Here is an 18,028-nt window from a genome sequence, read left to right as displayed (position 1 = left end):
ATTTACCAGAAAACACTTGAGCCAATTTGAAAACAGCAGCTGAAGCTAGGAAGGGTTTCATGCACCTCCATAGCAAGTGACTGAAGCTCAGCTCATGGTAAAAATGTCTGGAGGGACTGGCGCATCAGAGCTCCAGTGCACTTTCAACACTGATGAACTAGGCCACTCTTCTGGGAAAGGGCCCACGATGAGGAGAAACTGCTAAGAATGTAATGAAAATTGATAGGTACTACGGGGAAAAGGTGGAGGGAAGGGGGAGAGGAACAGTGCTAGGAAATCTCACAAAGCAAGCTGTCATATTTTCAAAGCACATGAAATCAACAGAAGAGGAAGCTCTGCAAAGTTAGAAAAGCTATCTGTATGAACCGTTAAAAAAAAAAAAAAAAATCCAGGAAAAATCATTTCACAAAAAATGAGCAGCAAAAAAGTATTACAGTCAAATCCCACACAAAATTACTGTAAGAAAAAAAAGAATAAGAACCAGAGAAAACAAAAACAAAAATGAAACAGGAAGACATGCTCAAAACCACACCAAAATGTATTATTTCAAAACAAGCTAAAAGACATTGAAAATGATTCATAACATGAAAGAACAACATAAATGAGAACTAGAAAAACTCTGAAATCAAGTGACAGAATTCAATAGAGTTAGAAATAAAAGAAAGCATCACTTTAGAAATAAAATCTAATCTGGAAGAAATACAAGAGTGAACAACACAACAGATGACTTAAGAGAAACAAGGTGAAAAGAAGAAAAATTTTTAAAAAATCAGAAAGAAATTAGGCTCCTTTCCCTTTACAAGAGATGAACTTTGGTTAGTGTACCTGAAAGGTGGGAGAATGATTAGGGGTGGGAAGAAGATTGTTTACGTAAATGGGGGAAGTGAGCAAAATAAGTAAACACGTTAAAAATATTGGGAGTGAGGTTTCTCACAGCTTTAGAAGAGAGTTACAAATATGACAGGAGGAGCGGGATGAGGGAAGCTAGAACAAAGACTATGGTGCTGGGTTGGAGGTGATGCTGTTAATTCAAGGTATGTAATATATATATATATTTTTAATATATTTGGGTAGATATAGAAACAGTTAATGATGTGTCTGTGTATATGTATATGTATACGTATATGTATATAAACATGCATATATTATCTAGCTCTGTCCACTGAGAGGGCCTGGAAGCAATTTCACCCCAGGAACAATGAGTATGTGGAGCAACCAGCTCTTGGTTTCTAATTACTATTCTCCACTAATGGGAACCATCTGTAACATAGGCACTCAATAAAAATATACTGAAAATATAATTTTCCAATAAAAATTATAGACTAATCTTTGTGATTATTTAGCAAGCAGGAAGACCACAGAAGGACCAGAGTTAGGGGCTAGACTCAGGAGCAAATGATATGATTGAAAGCCAAGGAAAGAACTAGTTTTAGAAAGAACGCTACAGAGGTTGAGGTTGAAGAAACCTGAGAAAAGGTCATTAGTTTTGACAGTTCGGATATGGTGAAACACTTTTATTTTAAGAGAGAATTTGCAGCAAGTGTCATATATGGGGGGAGGGGGAAATAGGAAGGACAAAACTGAATGCAAAAAGATCAGTTATAAGGTATTATCTATGGGAAAGATGATGCACTAGAGGGGTGGTAGGCAAAGGCAGAGAGAAAAAGATTGATTTGAGAAGGAGATAAAAATGACAAAAGTTTGTTTGGGCACAGAAGAAAATATTCTTTGATGGTTAAGAGGGTGGGGAGGGAGGGGTATTCACTAATTAGATAGTGGACCAGAACTATTTTAGGTCAAGGGAAAGACAACACACAATACAGGAGAGGTCAGCACAACTTGACTAAACCAAAAGCAGAAGAAGTTTCCTGAACGCAACCTGACACGTTGAAGGTCAGAGTAGCATCTAGGTTCAGGGAACATCTAGGACAATTGCTATAACAAAGCGTATTAAGAAAACATTCTGCATTCCGCTTTGGTAAATGGCATCTGGGGTCTTAAATACTAGCAAGCAGCCATCTAGGATGCATCAACTGGTCTCAACGCACCTGGACCAAAGGCGAATGAAGAACACCAAAGACACAAGGTAAATATGACCCCAAGAGACAGAAAGGGCCACATAAACCACAGGCTACATCAGCCTGAGACCAGAAGAACTAGATGGTGCCTGGCTACAACCACTGACTGCCCTGACGGAACACAACAGAGAATCCCTGAAGGAGCAGGAGAACAGCGGGATGCAGACCTCAAATTCTCATAAAAAGACCAGGCTTAATGATCTGACTAAGACTAGAGGGACCCCAGAGGTCATGGTTCCCGGGCCTTCTGCTAGGCCACGACTGGAACCATTCCGGAAGCCAACTCTTCAGACAGGGATTGGACTGGACTATAAGACAGAAAAGGATACTGGTAAGGAGTGAGCTTCTTAGCTCAAGTAGACACATGTGACTATGTGGGCAGCTCCTGTCTGGAGGCGAGATGAGAAGGTAGAGGGGGACAGGAGCCGGCTGAATGGACACAGGGAATACAGGATGGAGAGGAGGAGTGTGCTGTCTCACTAGGGGGAAGGCAGCTAGGAGTACATAGCAAGGTATATATAAGTTTTTGTATGAGAGTCTGACTTGATTTGTAAACTTTCACTTAAAGTACAATAAAAAAAAAAAAAAAAACTTAAAAAAGGGTCACCAAAAGAAAAAGAAACTGTTTGCTTTGGATTGGTTTTTTTCAGGGGAAAGGAAGGTATCTATACCTATATTGGACAAATGATGGTGACATTTACTAGGACAGAAAGAGCTAGCAAACTTTTTCAATAAAGAGCCAAATAGTAAATGTTTTAGGCTTTGAGGGCCTCAAAAGTTTTCACATATTCTTTTTTTTTTTTAACAACATTTTAAAAATGTAAAAACTATTCTTAGCTTGAAGCTATATTGACCTTTAGGCCAGCTTTCAGACCTTAACCCGTTGCCAATGCCGTGCAGTCGATTCTAACTCATAGTGACAGGCCCTAGGTAGAAGAGAATAATGAGGAATGGAATGTTCTGAGAAGGATAATTGTGAGTTCAATTTTAAACATGTTGATCTTAAGTTGCCTTTGAAAAATAAAAGTGGAGTTATCAAGTAAGCAGTAGGAAGGATTGTTACTGAGAACACCGAAAACAACTGCTTTGCAGTCTTGCAGGGCTGGAGAAAATGTTGAAGATTTAAAAGACCAAGATCCTGGTGAGAAGGGAGAGGAAGAAAGCTGAACCTGACACAGAGCCATTTCCCTTCACGCCAAATACTGAAGCTGTGAGAAGAGGCTAAGCAGCTAAGCAGACAGCATCTGAAAATCAAAATGGAGCTTTAGGCAGAGTTGCCATGCTGAGAAGACAAGGATTAAACTAATAACTCTAGGCTTGGAGCCCTGTTGAACACTAGAGGCTCTCTGCTGGAAGTCCTAGAGGGTTACACTACAGGGGTGGGAGTAAAATCATGAGTAGGTGGAGATTCACAGAACTGAAACCTAGCTTCAACTCTGTTTAATTCCTAATTAGATTAAGCTGATCAGCCCATAGTCTACTTGGAAAAGGATATCATGTGAACATGCTACAATGTTTTTTATTCACAATGTCTAGAATTCAATAAAAAATTACTAGGCACGCCAAGAGATTAGAACATATGGCGGAAAATATGACCAGTAAAAAGAGACCCTAAAGTGATCCACATATTGCAGTAAGCAGACAAGGATTTTAAAATAACTATGATTAGTATGTTCAGGGAAATAGAGAAAATGGTAAAGAAAGTAGACAAAAAGATGAAGAATTTCACCAGAAAACTGGAATCTTCATAAAAGGATGAATAGTGGTTACTAACGGTGAGAGGCAGGGGGAAAGGAGGAGCCATTGCTTAGGGAGCCATTGAGCTTCTGTTAAGGGTGATGGAAAACTTTGAAAACAGATAGTCATGATGGTTGCACAACATGATGAACGTAATTCATTTCACTGAATTGGACATGCAAAAAATGTTGAAACGGCAAATGTTTTGTTATATATACTTACTACAAAAAAGAAAAAGGGTCAAATGGATATTCTAGAAATAAGAATAGTAAAAGTAAATGAAGGAAAGAACTCATGGATGAGTTTAACTGTGGATAGGCACAGCAGAAAACATTAGTGATACAGAAAATCAAAAATGTTCAAACTAAAACACAGAGAAAAAAAGACCAGAAAAAGAAAACATAAGACCAATGAGACACAGTTTTAAAAAAAAAGGGTGGTGGTCTAATAGACACGTAATTGGAGTTGCTGAAAGAAAAATAAGAAGAATGGGACAGAAGCAGTATTTGAAAACATAATGGTCAAGAATTTTCCTAAACTAATAAGAGACCCAAATCTAGGGATTCAAGAGAATCTGGAAAGCCCAAGCAGGATAAATACAAAGAAAACCCCATCCTGGCAATAATATTTAAGCTGCTAAAAAGAAACGAAGAAAAAGAGAAAATCTTAAAAGCAACAAGTGAAAAAATCATTTTTTAAAAAAGGTAAACTACCCTGAAAGGGGTGATAATAAGAATGATGGCTGATATCTTTAAAACAAAGCGGGGCAGATAACACTTTCAGACAATCGAAATCTGAGAGAATTTATTGTCAGCAGACCTGCACTAACAAAAATAAGAATACTTCTTCAGGCAGAAGGAAAACGATCCCAGATAAAAGCATGGGTATATGGAAGACATAAATAACAACATAATGGTTAAATAGGACAAATACTCATGAATATTGACTGTACAAAACAGTAATAATAATGTCTTGTAGGGCTTAAAATACATGCAGAATCATAATGCAGGACAACAAAAATGTAAAGGAAGAGGGGGTGAATGGAATTACAGTGTTCTATGGCCTTAGCACTATCAGAGAAATTACAAAAGTCATAAATTGAGGCTGTAGCAAGTCGGGGATGCATAGTTTAATCTCTAGGATAAGGACGAAAAGAATACTATCGGATGTGTAATTAACAATTACATGGGGGGGGATAAAATAAAAATACTTGTTCAGTCTGAAAGAGGGCACAAAAGAGAGAGAGAGAGAAAGGAAAGTGAAGGTGAGTCAAATGGAACACAAATGTTAAAGTGGTAGATCTAAAACCAAATACATCAATACATTAAAGAAAAGTAGGAATACAGTAGCAGAGAAAGGCTGTGCCAGCACCAGTTAGAAAAAAAATAGCAGACAGAAAAACATGATAAAGAAACAAATCAGGAAAAAATTCAGCAATCTAGGAAAGTTGGTAAGGAAGGAGATGCACATATAATATTTTATGTACAATTAAATCTAGAACACATTACAATAACCAATGTTCACGGACTTACTGGAAAAGAGTTAAATTAACATTCAATATATCCAACTTAAAAAGCTAGGAAAACATAAAGCTTCCCATCCAAAAGTTAGACTTCAAAAATTTTTCAACAAAAACGTTTACAATTAAAATACTAATTTTAAGCTACCTATTTTTAAAGGATCTAACCATTTAGAGAGTCCAGAGAGTACATATTTTAACATACCAATAATCACTGAAAAGAAAAAAATTACCTGATTGCTGTTCTCAGTTTAAAAATGCCAGCATTCAGAAAGCAATTAAAATCCTGAGTAGAATTATTATGATATCAAAAATATTACTCTTTCTGTTTTTATCATACCTGTAATTATGTCAGAGACTGACATTAATTTTAAAATATCTTTGGATCACATGACAACCAAGGTTAATAACGAGTATCCTATGTGTTAAAAGATCATGATTATTTTAGTATTGGAATAATATTCGTTCTAAAGTCTCCCAATATCCCTCTCAGACCAGAAGGTAACAACGCTGCCTTTATCTGATTGAGGAAATAAGTTTCTCCTCCTACAGCCACAGACATTTATTCTTTTGTTTTCCTAAGACTGAACAGCTTAGCTACTTATCAAAGACTAGATAGCAATTATTGTAATACGAAAGTTTTGTCTCAGTTACCATCTGGAACAACCAGAAACTGAATTTATATATATTTATAAATAAGTAATAAATACACAATCAACGTATTTATATATATATTATATATATATAATTATCTCTACAATTTTACGGTGGAATGTTAAGCAAGTTTACTCGACTCTTCAAAGGTCATACATATCATAAGAATTCTTCGAAGGACAAAAACAGTTCACCTGGCATCCTATATACAATATCATTTGGCTTGTCCCTGTCTGTACCTTAGAGTGCCCTTTTCACAGTGAATCATAAAGTCAATTGAATCAGTACAAGATTTTTTTACAGAGTAAATTTTGCAAGCAAAAATCACAGAGACTGTTCTTAGTAGGCTATATTTGACTAAATTCCATTCTCTCACCTAGTTACGCAGAACACAAAGCTAGTGACCTTTGTAAATATAGCTCCTTCATTTTATCAGGCTTTTGACTAATTAGACAATGGAGACAGAAATGTACAGCAAAAGATCAATCATCCCAATCACTTTTCAGTTTCTTCAACCTTGTCATATTTCAATATAAATAGGGTGCTTCTAATTAGCACAACCATGCCCAAGACGTAAAGGCCTCAACTAGCAAATCATACACAATACGCCTAAGAAATAGATTTCATGGTAGTGGCGCAAGGGTTAAGCACTCAACTGCCAACTGAAAGGTTGGCAGCTCGAGCCCATCCAGCAGCTCAGCAGGAAAAAGGCCTGGCGATCTGTTCCTGTAAAGATGATAGCCTAGGAAACCCTATGGGGCAGTTCTACTCTGTCACATGGGGTCGCTATGAGTCAAAATCGACTCAATGGCACCAAACAACAACAATAGGGCTTTCCAGCATCACTAATAAAATCCCTCTCACCAAAGGCACCCCCCCAAAATTGCCTCACCAAGAACCACTGATTGTGACAAAAGCCGTATGAGAAAACTAGTCAAAAAGACCACCAGACATTAGGCCATTTTCTTAATATGCATTCATCAAATACCACCACATGCCTAAAATATTTATTGTCTGGCCCTGTATTTTTAGAAAAAATGCCAATCCCTATTCTAACCAGCTTTTAGGTTCATCATTTGCAAAGTTGTAGACAGTAATAACTCACCTATTTCCAGTGACAATTAAGGAAGACAGTATATCTGGAAAAATAGGACAACAGCAGGCACCCCAAAATGAGGACAGCCCTCTAATTCAGGCTCTGATGGTCCAGCATCCTTTTAGGAAAAGAAAAATATTCCATCCCTACTCTGTCTCACTATCATGTCACTCCTTCATAGGAGGTTTTAGCTCCCCCTGCAAACACCCCATCTCCCAACACTCTCTAAAAGAGGTCTATGTCTCCTATGATGACTAGCCTCAAAGCCTATTCCATGTCTTGTTTGTTTCTGATTCTAACAGCCCCAACACTCTCCCTTCAGCTTTTGTGAAATCATTTGTCAAGTCATATTTATTCAACCTACATAATACCTTACAACCCATCCCTTCCTATATACATTTTCACTGCCTAATCTTATTGCAGGTCCCCATTACTTCTCCTCTATCCTTCTAGTGGCCTCACAAGTCATTTCCTGTATCAACATTTGTAAGTGTCCTATACACTAATGGCAGAAATGAAAGAATACTTTTATTAAACAAGCAAAAAAAAAAAAATCTACTTTTAAGACTATTAAAATATTCTACAATAAGTCCTGTACTACCAAGAGGACTATTAGTTATGTTTTTGTTTTGTTTTAACTTTGGGTGGGTTTTATTTCTCTGGAGGCTAGAAAGCCAGAGGACTGCTATTTAAATATTCCCCTCAGAAGGAGCCTCAAACTCAACATGAGAAAATAGAGAAATCCCTAATGGTCCAGCCAACATACATTTTTCATAAAGTGATTATCCTCCTGCAGCCTCAGCTTCCTAAGCCTTTTCCCCCTTCTATAATTGTTTTCCTTGTAGGCCAGGCAACAATTACCACCGCTACAAGACAGAGGAGGTTCACAAGCAATATATTTTACAATACATAAGTGTAGTGTCTCTGATATCTGGTGCTTTTATCACTAATTGCACTATAAAACGTGCTATTAAAACAGGGACAAACAAGATTGTAAAAATCACATAATGGACCATGACCACTTACAAAAGACATTCATAAATGTTACTGTACTACTTATTTTTCTTTAATTTTCCAAATATATAATTGTTGTTTCTAATTTTTTTACTTCTAGGAGATACTATCAAGAAAAAGAATATATTTGGGGACTACATAATATACATGCATGCCCAAAAATATACTGTCTTATAAATTTGCTCAAAATTAAAATTATATAGAATATCATACAATGTGCTATGCACAGTGAGTTCCTAGAGACATCTGTGTGGTCCCTTGAAATAAATTATAGGCATGGAAAGTACATTTGAGGTGTGATTTTCCTCAAAGTTCAGAGCAATGGAATGAAAGTGTTTAAAAAAAAAAAGTATTTCATAATTCTTATCTATGAAACATGCAATATAACATATCCAATAAAACACTTCTATCTTGGGGAAAGACAGAATGATCAAAAGGTGACATTATGCCAATTACTGGAGGATATGGATCAGTAGATTGCCTATAGTATTTTGTGTCATCAGCACTCACTAACTCATGGGCTGATTTTCAAGTCTGCTTATGAGCCTTTCAACCCCTTTGCTATTTATTCGCATGTCTAACCATTAAAAAAAACAGGAATCAAGAATAAGAGAAAATAAAAATAAAAGTATTTTTGTTACCCATTAACTACTCTAATGAATACTTTGGCATTAGAACTAGAAATTTTAAATACTGATCCTGCGGAAATATTAGGATTATCTCTAGGCCTCATTTATCAGTTACCAAAGACAAACTGATTCTAAACATATCACAGAAAACAAAATACCACAAACCAAATAGTGATTTTGTCGTCGTTAGTTGCTGTCAAGTCTATACCAACTCAGGGCACCAGCCTCTACAAAACTAAAGACAGTGACCAACTAATGAATGGAGATTTTATTTGCTCTTCTTTTAGTAGAATATTCTTCTGTCATAATCTTCTGTTACAAGGAGTCCCTGGGTGGTGCAAACAGTTAAGCACTTGACTACTAGCCGAAAGTTCGGCAGTTCAAACCCACCAGAGGTGCCTCAGAAGACAAGCCTGGTGATCTGCTTCCTAAAGGTCACAGCCTTGAAAACCCTATGATGCAGATCTACTCTGCACATGTGGGGTTGCCATGAGTTGGAATCAACTCAATGGCAACTAACAACAACAAATCTTCTTGTTAACTGAAGAAATGACTTATACCAAGTATATTTCAGAAAGTGTGACTGAGCTTGGGTCTCACAGAATAATGCCAATATATGTGCAACTCCATCGTACTACTTTCAGATATTTTCTTAAATACTGATAATACTTCAACCTTACTAAATTCAGAACCTAATTTAAAAACAAAGGATAAGTCACAATTACCAAACCAAAAAAAAAAATCAAACTCCTTGCCGTCAAGTCGATTCTGACTCATAGCAGCCCTACAGGACAGAGTAGAACTGCCCCACAGACTTCTCAAGGAGCGCCCAGTGGGCTCAAACTGCCAGCCTTTTGGCTAGCAGCTGTAGTTCTTAACTAATACGCCGCCAGGGTTTCTGTCACAATTACAGACATCTTAAATGCGCCTAAATTATTTCCTTTTTTTTTTTTTTTTACCAGCAGACCATTAGCTAGTACTCAATTCTTCAACAGAAAGACTGCCAGAAAGTCTGACAGATTATACATGTTTGCTGTAATTTAAGAAACCGAAGTCATTTAATTCAATAGGAATAATTTTAAAATATTTCAAATGGTTAAGAATAATTTTTCAAAACATCAAATACTTGATACACTCTAAAAATATGTTATATGAACATAAATATAAATCAGTTTAATTTTCAATAGTGCCATCTCCCAAACATTATCCTCTAAGACCTGCCAAAGCTATGTTATCAAATGAAGTAAAACGTGGACTACAGATACGCCACGAGCACACATATAAAACTTACTTTGTCAGACGCCTCAGAAGCCAAGAGGTTAGTTGCAAGGGTTTGTAGCTTATGTTGGGCCATATTTTTAAGGGCAGCAAGACTACGCCTTGTCATAGCTTGTTTTAGGTTGACTGCTGGATGACTGAGTGAATCAACCGCAGCTGGAACTGCTTCATCACAAGCATTCAGTATCTCCACTGCTGTTATCCCCATCACACAACGATCCAATGCACCTGGAAGACATATATATTCACAAATATTATATAACACTATAAAATTTTAAATAGTTTTTTAAGAAAAGGAAATGGCCCAGGAAAGAACTACCTGAGAGGATTTGAGGGAACAGTGCCCAGGCTCATAGTGCTTACTCCCACCAACCAAACTGAAAACCAATTCACAGGTCAATGGGTGGAGTACTCAGAAAGGTCTTGCCTTAGCAGTGGGGAATAACTCGTCCCAGACTTAACATTGCTTCAGTTCCACCTGACAAGTCTTAAAAGCAAGACCCAAAAGGACCAAAGAGTTTCCAAGTAACTTAACTATGTCCCTTGAACAAAACTCAAGATTTATAGAAACAAATATCCAACCCTCAAAACAAAATAAAATTCACAAAATCTGGTATCTAATAAAAAATTAACAGGCATGCCAAAAAGCAAGGATATACTTACTACTCATAATGAGGAGAAAACGAAATCAATCAAAACCAACCCATAACTAACATAGATGTTAAAATTTGCAAAAAAAGGCATTAAAAGTCATCATAACTGCATTTCAGATGTTCAATAAGTTTGGATAGAGACAGGGAAGGCATACAAAAGACCAACATAGAACTTTTAGAGATGAAAACTACAATGTCTGAGATGAAAAATACATTGGATGGGATTAACAGTAAATTACATATTGTGGAAGAAAAGACTGGTAAACTTGAAGACATAGCAATAGAAACTATATAAAATTAAACACACAAAAAATAATTTTTAAAAATGAAAAGAGCATTAGTGAGCTGTGCGACAACTTCAAATGGTCTATTAATCATATAATTGGACTCTCCCCAAGAAAAGAGAGGACAGAAGATACTTTTAAACAAATAATAGCCAAAGTTTTCCAAATTTGATGAAAATTATAAACTTCCCAATTCAAGAAGTTCAACAAACCCCACATAAAAGAAATGTGAAGGAAACTACAAAGTGCTCAAAACCAGTAATAAAGAGAAAATCTTAAAAGCATCCAGAGAAAACAGACATGTTATAATACAGAAGAACAAAGATAAGAATGGTAACAGATTTCTCGTTGGGAACAATCAAGAAGAGAGTGGAGTATTGAAAGAAAAAAAAAAAAAGCTGTCGACCTAGAATTCTATACCCAGAGAAGATATCTCTTTAAAATAAAGGTGAAATTGTTTTTCAGACATACAAAAGCTGGAGGAATTCATCACCAGCAGACTCACACTACAAGAATATTAAAAGATGTCCTTTAGGCAAGTGGAAAGTGATTCCAGACGGAAATCTGGATCTAAACAAGGGAATGAAAAGCAACAAAAATGGTAACTACATGAGTAAACATATAAAATTTTGCAATTATTATTAAAATTTCCTTAAGACAGACTGTTTTAAACAAACAAGCAGAAAGAATTAAAATGATGTTTTAAATGAGTGAAAACCATGAGCAACAATATGGATTACACAAAAGACAGAAGTGGTAATCTAATTATTCTTTATAAGAGCAACTGGTTTGTGTAAAAAATAGTTGGAGGAAAACACAGAAAGGTAGAAAGGTACCACACTGTAGAGGACTTTGTCTTAAAGGCAATATGAACTAAAATTATTTATGGGTTTTTTACTAAGGCAGTGATATGTTGTTTTGTTTCCTAAGATTAATTTGCCAGGAGAGTACAGGATGGATTAGAAGACAAAAAGAGTAGGCAGGAAAACCAATAAAGAAGATATTTAAGCATGGAAAAATATGGCCCTAATTTAGAATGGTATACTGCAAAGAAAAAAATGGGGCGGGGGACTTAATGAAAAGAACTTAGTGATTAATTGCGTACATTTTTTTTAGAGGAGTGGTGGGGAGGGTGGCTATTAAAGATAGTCATATCTCCACTCTAACAGCCTCTTTCTCCAAAACCCTAGAGTTGATCATCAAAAAGGGAAAAAGAAACTCTCTAAGTATATTTGGTGTTTCCAAGGTTTTAGTCAAGTAACTTTTTTCTGAAGTTTTCTATTCTTTGTGTCTTTCTCTGTCCTATAGTATTTTTTAATAGAACAAAAAGCAAAAATGTAGAATATAGAAAAATGTAGACAATATAGGAAAGTTGACAACGTAATGGCAATATATTGTAAAATAGAAAAGTACAAGAAAATATCTACAGTATTAAACACTGCAGGCAGAGCATCAAATATGTGAAGAAATTACTTGCTAATGAAACCTACTAATGAAAGGCTGATCTGCAACACCAGCTCTTGATTTTCTTTGGTAATTCCAGTTACAAGATGAAAACAGTAATTTAAATAAATCAAAGTAAAATCACTAAATTTCTGGAGCCACTGAAGCTGGATGAACCCCTGAAACTATTGCCCTGAGATAATTTTTAAACTTTAAATCAAAAATACCCCCTAAAGTCTTCTTTAAACCAAACAACAGTTTAGTTTAACTAATAAAGAATGTCTGCCCTGAGCATTGTGCTTTTTTAAAGAACTATCTATATGGAATCAAACTGACAACAGCAACGTGAAATGTTAGATGGGAAGCTTACGGGGCAGTAAGTTCATGTTAACGGGGGAGGAACAACTCAGAAAAGGAAGGTGAGAATGGTTGCATAACTGGAAGAACATAATCAATGTCACTGAATTGTACATGTAGAAATTGTTGAATTAGTGTATGTTCCACTGTGTATATTTTCAGCAACAAAAAATAAAATTAATTAAAAAAATTTTAAGAAACAGCAAAAAAAAAAATCACTGAAATATTAAAAAAAGGTTAGTCTTAAGCTAGAATAATACATAACTTAGACTCTTTACTTTTATGAAAACTCTGATTCTTCGACACTGGACAAACTGACTGAGGACAAGGTGAGCAAAGCCCCTCTTTATTGTCCCACCCAACACACTTACGTTTCTAGTTTTATTTGCTTTATATGCATTTTTCAACAGACATATAAATATGCATGAATTCATAATTCTGCTATATTTTATAGATAATTAAGTTCAAAAAGATAACTGTAATGTATACCTTATGAAGTAAATGCAAAAACAGACATATTTTAGGAAATGTGAAAGGACAGAAAAATAGGAAAAAAAGGAAACAATAAAGTATACTGACAAGACTTCATACACTAATTTTTATTAATTTTTTGTCAGCTTTTAATAGTATTTGCAAGAAGATCTAGTAATTATACCTATAGGAATGTAAGAAGAAATACAATATAAGAAGCAGTCATCTTGTTATGTAGCAAAAACTACAAATATTGGCAGATGACAATGTTATTGCTGCTTGGTAATGGTGAGATAAGAAGAAAGTCTTGCAACATAAGTCATTACTTAAAGCCTGCCACTGTTTCCCAAATAGGCAAGATTTTGACCTTGTCTGAGGCCTGTGGGAATGACACTGCATGCTTACTGGGAACATCGAATGTGAAGGATGAGACATTTGATCCCTGAAGCACAGGAACAGTCCATATATAAGCAGCTATCTGCTAGGTCAGTGGCCCACCTTTACTGAGTTCATAAGTGGGAATCAAGAGGTTCATGTGGCCAAATCTTATCACTCATCGCTTGAAGAATTTTCTAAGTATCCACAGATGTGAAAGAGGTGCCCTGGTGGCACAATGGTTAAAGCATCCAGCTGCTAACTGAAAGGTTGGTGGTTTGAACTCACCAGCTGCTCCAAGGGAGAAAGACGTGGCAGTCTGCTTCCATAAACATTTACAGTCTTGGAAACCCTATGGGGCAGTTCTACTCTGTCCCATATGGTTACTATGAGTTGGAATTGACGTGACAGCAATGGGTTTGGTTTTTATTTATTTACTTTGGTTTATGGCCTCTGTTTTTGTTGTTAATTGCAGTCGAGTTGATTCTGACCGCTGGTGGCCCCATGTATACAGAGCAGAACTGCTCCATTGACTTTTTAAGCCTGTGACCTTTCAAAAGCAGATCACCAGGCCTGTCTTCTGAGGCACCTCTGGGTGGAATCAACAGTCAACCTTTCAGTTAGTAGTCGAGTACTTATCCGTTTATGCTCTATGGCCTTTACATCACTACTAAGTTGCTATTTCTTTCTTTTTTAATATATATATAATTCATTTTATTTTTCTTGTTGTTTAGAATATATGTAGCAGAGCACAGACCAGCAATTTCTACATGTACAATTCAGTGACATTGATTACATTCTTCTAGTTGTAATTCTCACCACCCTTTTCTGAGTTGTTTCACTTCCATTAACATAAATGCCCTGCCCCTAAGCTTCCTATTTAATCTTTTGAGTTGATATTGTCAATTTGATCCCATATAGACAGTTCTTAAAAGAGCACAAGCTCAAGGCAGACCTTTTTTTTACTAGTTAAACTAAACTGTTGTTTGGTTTAAAGAAGATTTCAGGGGATATTTTTGATTTAAGGTTTAAAAATTATCTCAGGGCAATAGTTTCAGTGGTTCACCCAGCATCCATGGCCGTCTCAATTCCATGAAAATTTGAACTTGTGTTCAGCATTTTCCACCTTTTGATCAAGATTCTTCTATATGATCTTTGATTTCATATGATACAAAATGTCACACACACACAAAAAAATCAGATTCTTGGCCTCTGTCTCACTAGATAAATTTTACATTACTAACTTGAACTTCATTAAAATAAACACTGAAAATGGAAATTACCAACTTGAAAGAAGAAACTAAAAGAAATGCTGCATAAAATTATAAAGGAAAGATATGTTTAAGTGCTTTGAAGCTAGAGACACCAGTATAGTTCACAGCAGCAAACACACAAAAAATTGCCCCATATGCATGAGCAGTTTAAGTGTAATATACCGTCACTTATAAAAATACATTCCCAGGACACTAAGAAACAGATAAAGTATCTTCTCAGAGTTTAAATACATTTCATAAATCAAACCTTGTCTGAATCTGATTTATCTAGCTTCATTTTTTATTTATTTAATAAATAAATAAATTTAATAAATAAATAATGCCAATACCTTCAGGATGTGCCTTACTGCCTCCCCAGGGACCTTTATATCACTAGCTAAAGCCTGAAGAGCAGCAAGGAAAAAAGAATGTATACCTGCTCTTATGGTTGAAATCCAAAATAAATTCTGCCTTTCTATTTTTATCTTGATTTAAGACTGTCACATTGACTGTTTACCCAAATCCTCTTGTAAAGGTCGGACGATAACTGAAAATTTTCAATATTGTATATTGTGCTTATGGGCTTAATTATACTGAGCTGATTATAAGAATAATATCCTCCAGTACCCCTATAGCTAGGACCTATTTGTCATTTCCTTCTAGGAAAATTACTGGAAAAGTAACTCTTTTTGGTAAGGTCTCATTTGTAAAGAATTTCATATATTTAACTATCTGAAAAATGCAGGAAAATTACATTCTCTTCCACCTTATTTAAACAAGTCCTTAAAAAGCTCAGCATACACTTCTATTAAAGATACATCAACTATTGATTTAATACTTATAGTATTTTAAATAAAATGTTTTATGAATGTCATTTTTGCTGTAAGCAATTACTTTCTTTAGTACTAATTATCAAAGAAAATGCTTCTAAATGTAGGCAATGTCATACTCCTAAGTTCAACAAAATAAGAAGGCAAACAACATGTTTATTAAATAATAATAATAGCTAATATACACATGTACACACATACTGACACATACACACAGTTACATTATGTTTACCATGCACCAGGTAAATGTGAACTCATCTTATTTTCCCAGCAACACTATAAAATATAAACTGTTATTAACCTCATTTTACAGATGAGGAAACTGAGGAACAGATGTCCAGTGACTTGCCTAAGGTCACAAAGCAAGCAAGTGGTGGATCATAGATTCAAACCAAGCAATCTGACTCCAGAGCCCAGGACAAACACCATATATTTAGTTTGTTGGGTGCCCAAACCAGCAAGCACAAAATTGTGCTGATTAGGAGATAAGTTATAACATAAAGGAACACAAAAGCAAGATACAAATGTGCACATGTAGTATGACAGGAACTATGTTTTTAAAAATGCATAGAAAGAGTACCAAAAAGAAATATGCTAAAATGTTAACATTTACCACAGGCAGCAAATAGTCTTTTTTCTCTTCTAATACCTTCGGGCTTTAAAATTTTTAAACAAAAAGTAAGATTCTCATTTGCAACCAGATAAGAAAAGTGCAAAAGCAAAAACTGTGACACACCTCAAGAGTGCTTCCTCTTGTCAAGATTACTACCTACTACCCCCTAAAATAATTCACCATGCCCAATTGGGATTCATACCAGGTATGCAGGTTGGTTTGACATTAGAAAAATAATCAATGTAATCCATCACATAAATAAAACAAAAACAAGACAACATGATCTTATCAACTGATGCATAAAAGGCTCTTGACAAAGTCCAACACCCATTAATGATAAAAAACTCTCAGCAAAATAGGAACAGAGGGGAAATTTCTCAATGTAATATAGGGCATGTATACAAAGCCAATAGCCAATATCATCCTAAATGGAGAGAGTCTGCAAGCATTCCTCTTGAGAAAGGGAATCAGACAAGGATGCCTTTTATCACCACTCTTACTCAACATCGTGCTGAAGGTCCTAACCAGAGCAATTAGGCTAGAAAAAAAAAAATAAAGGGCATCCAAATTGGTAAAGAAGAAGTAAAGGTATCTCTCTTTGCAGATGGTATAATCTGATACACAGAAAACCTCCAAGAATTTACAAGAAAACTACTGGAATTAATAGAAGATTTCAACAAAGTATCAGGATATTAGATAAACATACAAAAACCAGTTGGATTCCCCTATACCAATAAAGAGAAAATTGAAAAGGAAATCACCAAATCAATACCATTTACAATAGCCCAAGAAGATAAAATGCTTAGGAATAAATCTAACCAGAGACGTAAAAGAGCCATACAAAGAAAACGACAACACGCTACTGCAAGAAACCAAAACAGACCTACATAAGTGGAAAAATATACCTTGCTCATGGATAGGAAGACTCAACATTGTGAAAATGTCAATTCTACCCAAAGGAATCTACAGACACAATGCAATCCCAATCCAAATTCTAACAACATTTTTTAATGAGATGGAGAAACAAACCACTAACTTCATATGGAAAGGGAAGAGGCCCTGGAAAAGTAATGCATTACTGAAGAAGAACAAAGTGGGAGGCCCCACACTACCTGACTTTAGAACCTATTATACCGCCAAGGTAGTCAAAACAGCCTGGTACTGGTACAACAGATACACAGACCAGTGGAACAGAATTGAGAATCCAGACATGAATTCATCCGCCTATGAGCAGCTGATATTTGACAAAGGCCTAAGTCAGTTAAATAGGGAAAAGACTCTTTAACAAATGGTGCTGGCATAACTGGGTATCCACCTGCAAAAAATGAAGTAAGACCCATACCTTACACAGTGCACAAAAACTAACTCGAAATGGATCAAAGACCTAAATATGAAATCTAAAACTATAAAGAAAAAATAGCGATAAGGCTAGGGGCCCTAATACATGGCATAAACAGAATACGAAACATTCTTAACAACATAAAAACCCCAGAAGAGAAACTAGATAACTGGGAGCTCCTAAAAATCAAACACGCTCATCAAAAGACTTCACCAAAAGAGCACAAAGACAACCTACAGACTGGGAAAGAAGTTTTTGCTTACAACATATCCGATCGGGGTCTAATCTCTTAAAATCTACAAAATACTGCAAAACCTCAACAACAAAAAGACAAATAACCCAATTAAAAAACGGGCAAAGGATGTGAGCAGACACTTCGCCAAAGAAGACATTCAGGCAGCTAAC

At 35.7% G+C, this 18,028-nt stretch overlaps 1 protein-coding gene across 4 annotated transcripts in view; it reads right to left on the bottom strand.

Moving 5' to 3' along the window:
* WDR7 (WD repeat domain 7) overlaps positions 1–18,028 on the bottom strand; it is a 412,772-nt gene that overhangs the window by 317,723 nt on the left and 77,021 nt on the right. For all 4 annotated transcript variants that reach the window (XM_049901825.1, XM_049901822.1, XM_049901823.1 and 1 more), the window contains one exon: positions 10,019–10,233. In XM_049901825.1, the coding sequence (XP_049757782.1) occupies positions 10,019–10,233 (215 nt within the window). The remainder of the gene's footprint in view (positions 1–10,018; positions 10,234–18,028) is intronic.

Source organism: Elephas maximus, chromosome 11, assembly GCF_024166365.1.
Source record: "Elephas maximus indicus isolate mEleMax1 chromosome 11, mEleMax1 primary haplotype, whole genome shotgun sequence".
Classification (NCBI taxonomy): Eukaryota; Metazoa; Chordata; class Mammalia; order Proboscidea; family Elephantidae; genus Elephas; species Elephas maximus.
The sequence above is the reverse complement of the archived record's forward strand: the minus strand, read 5'-3'. Positions and strand labels throughout refer to the sequence as shown.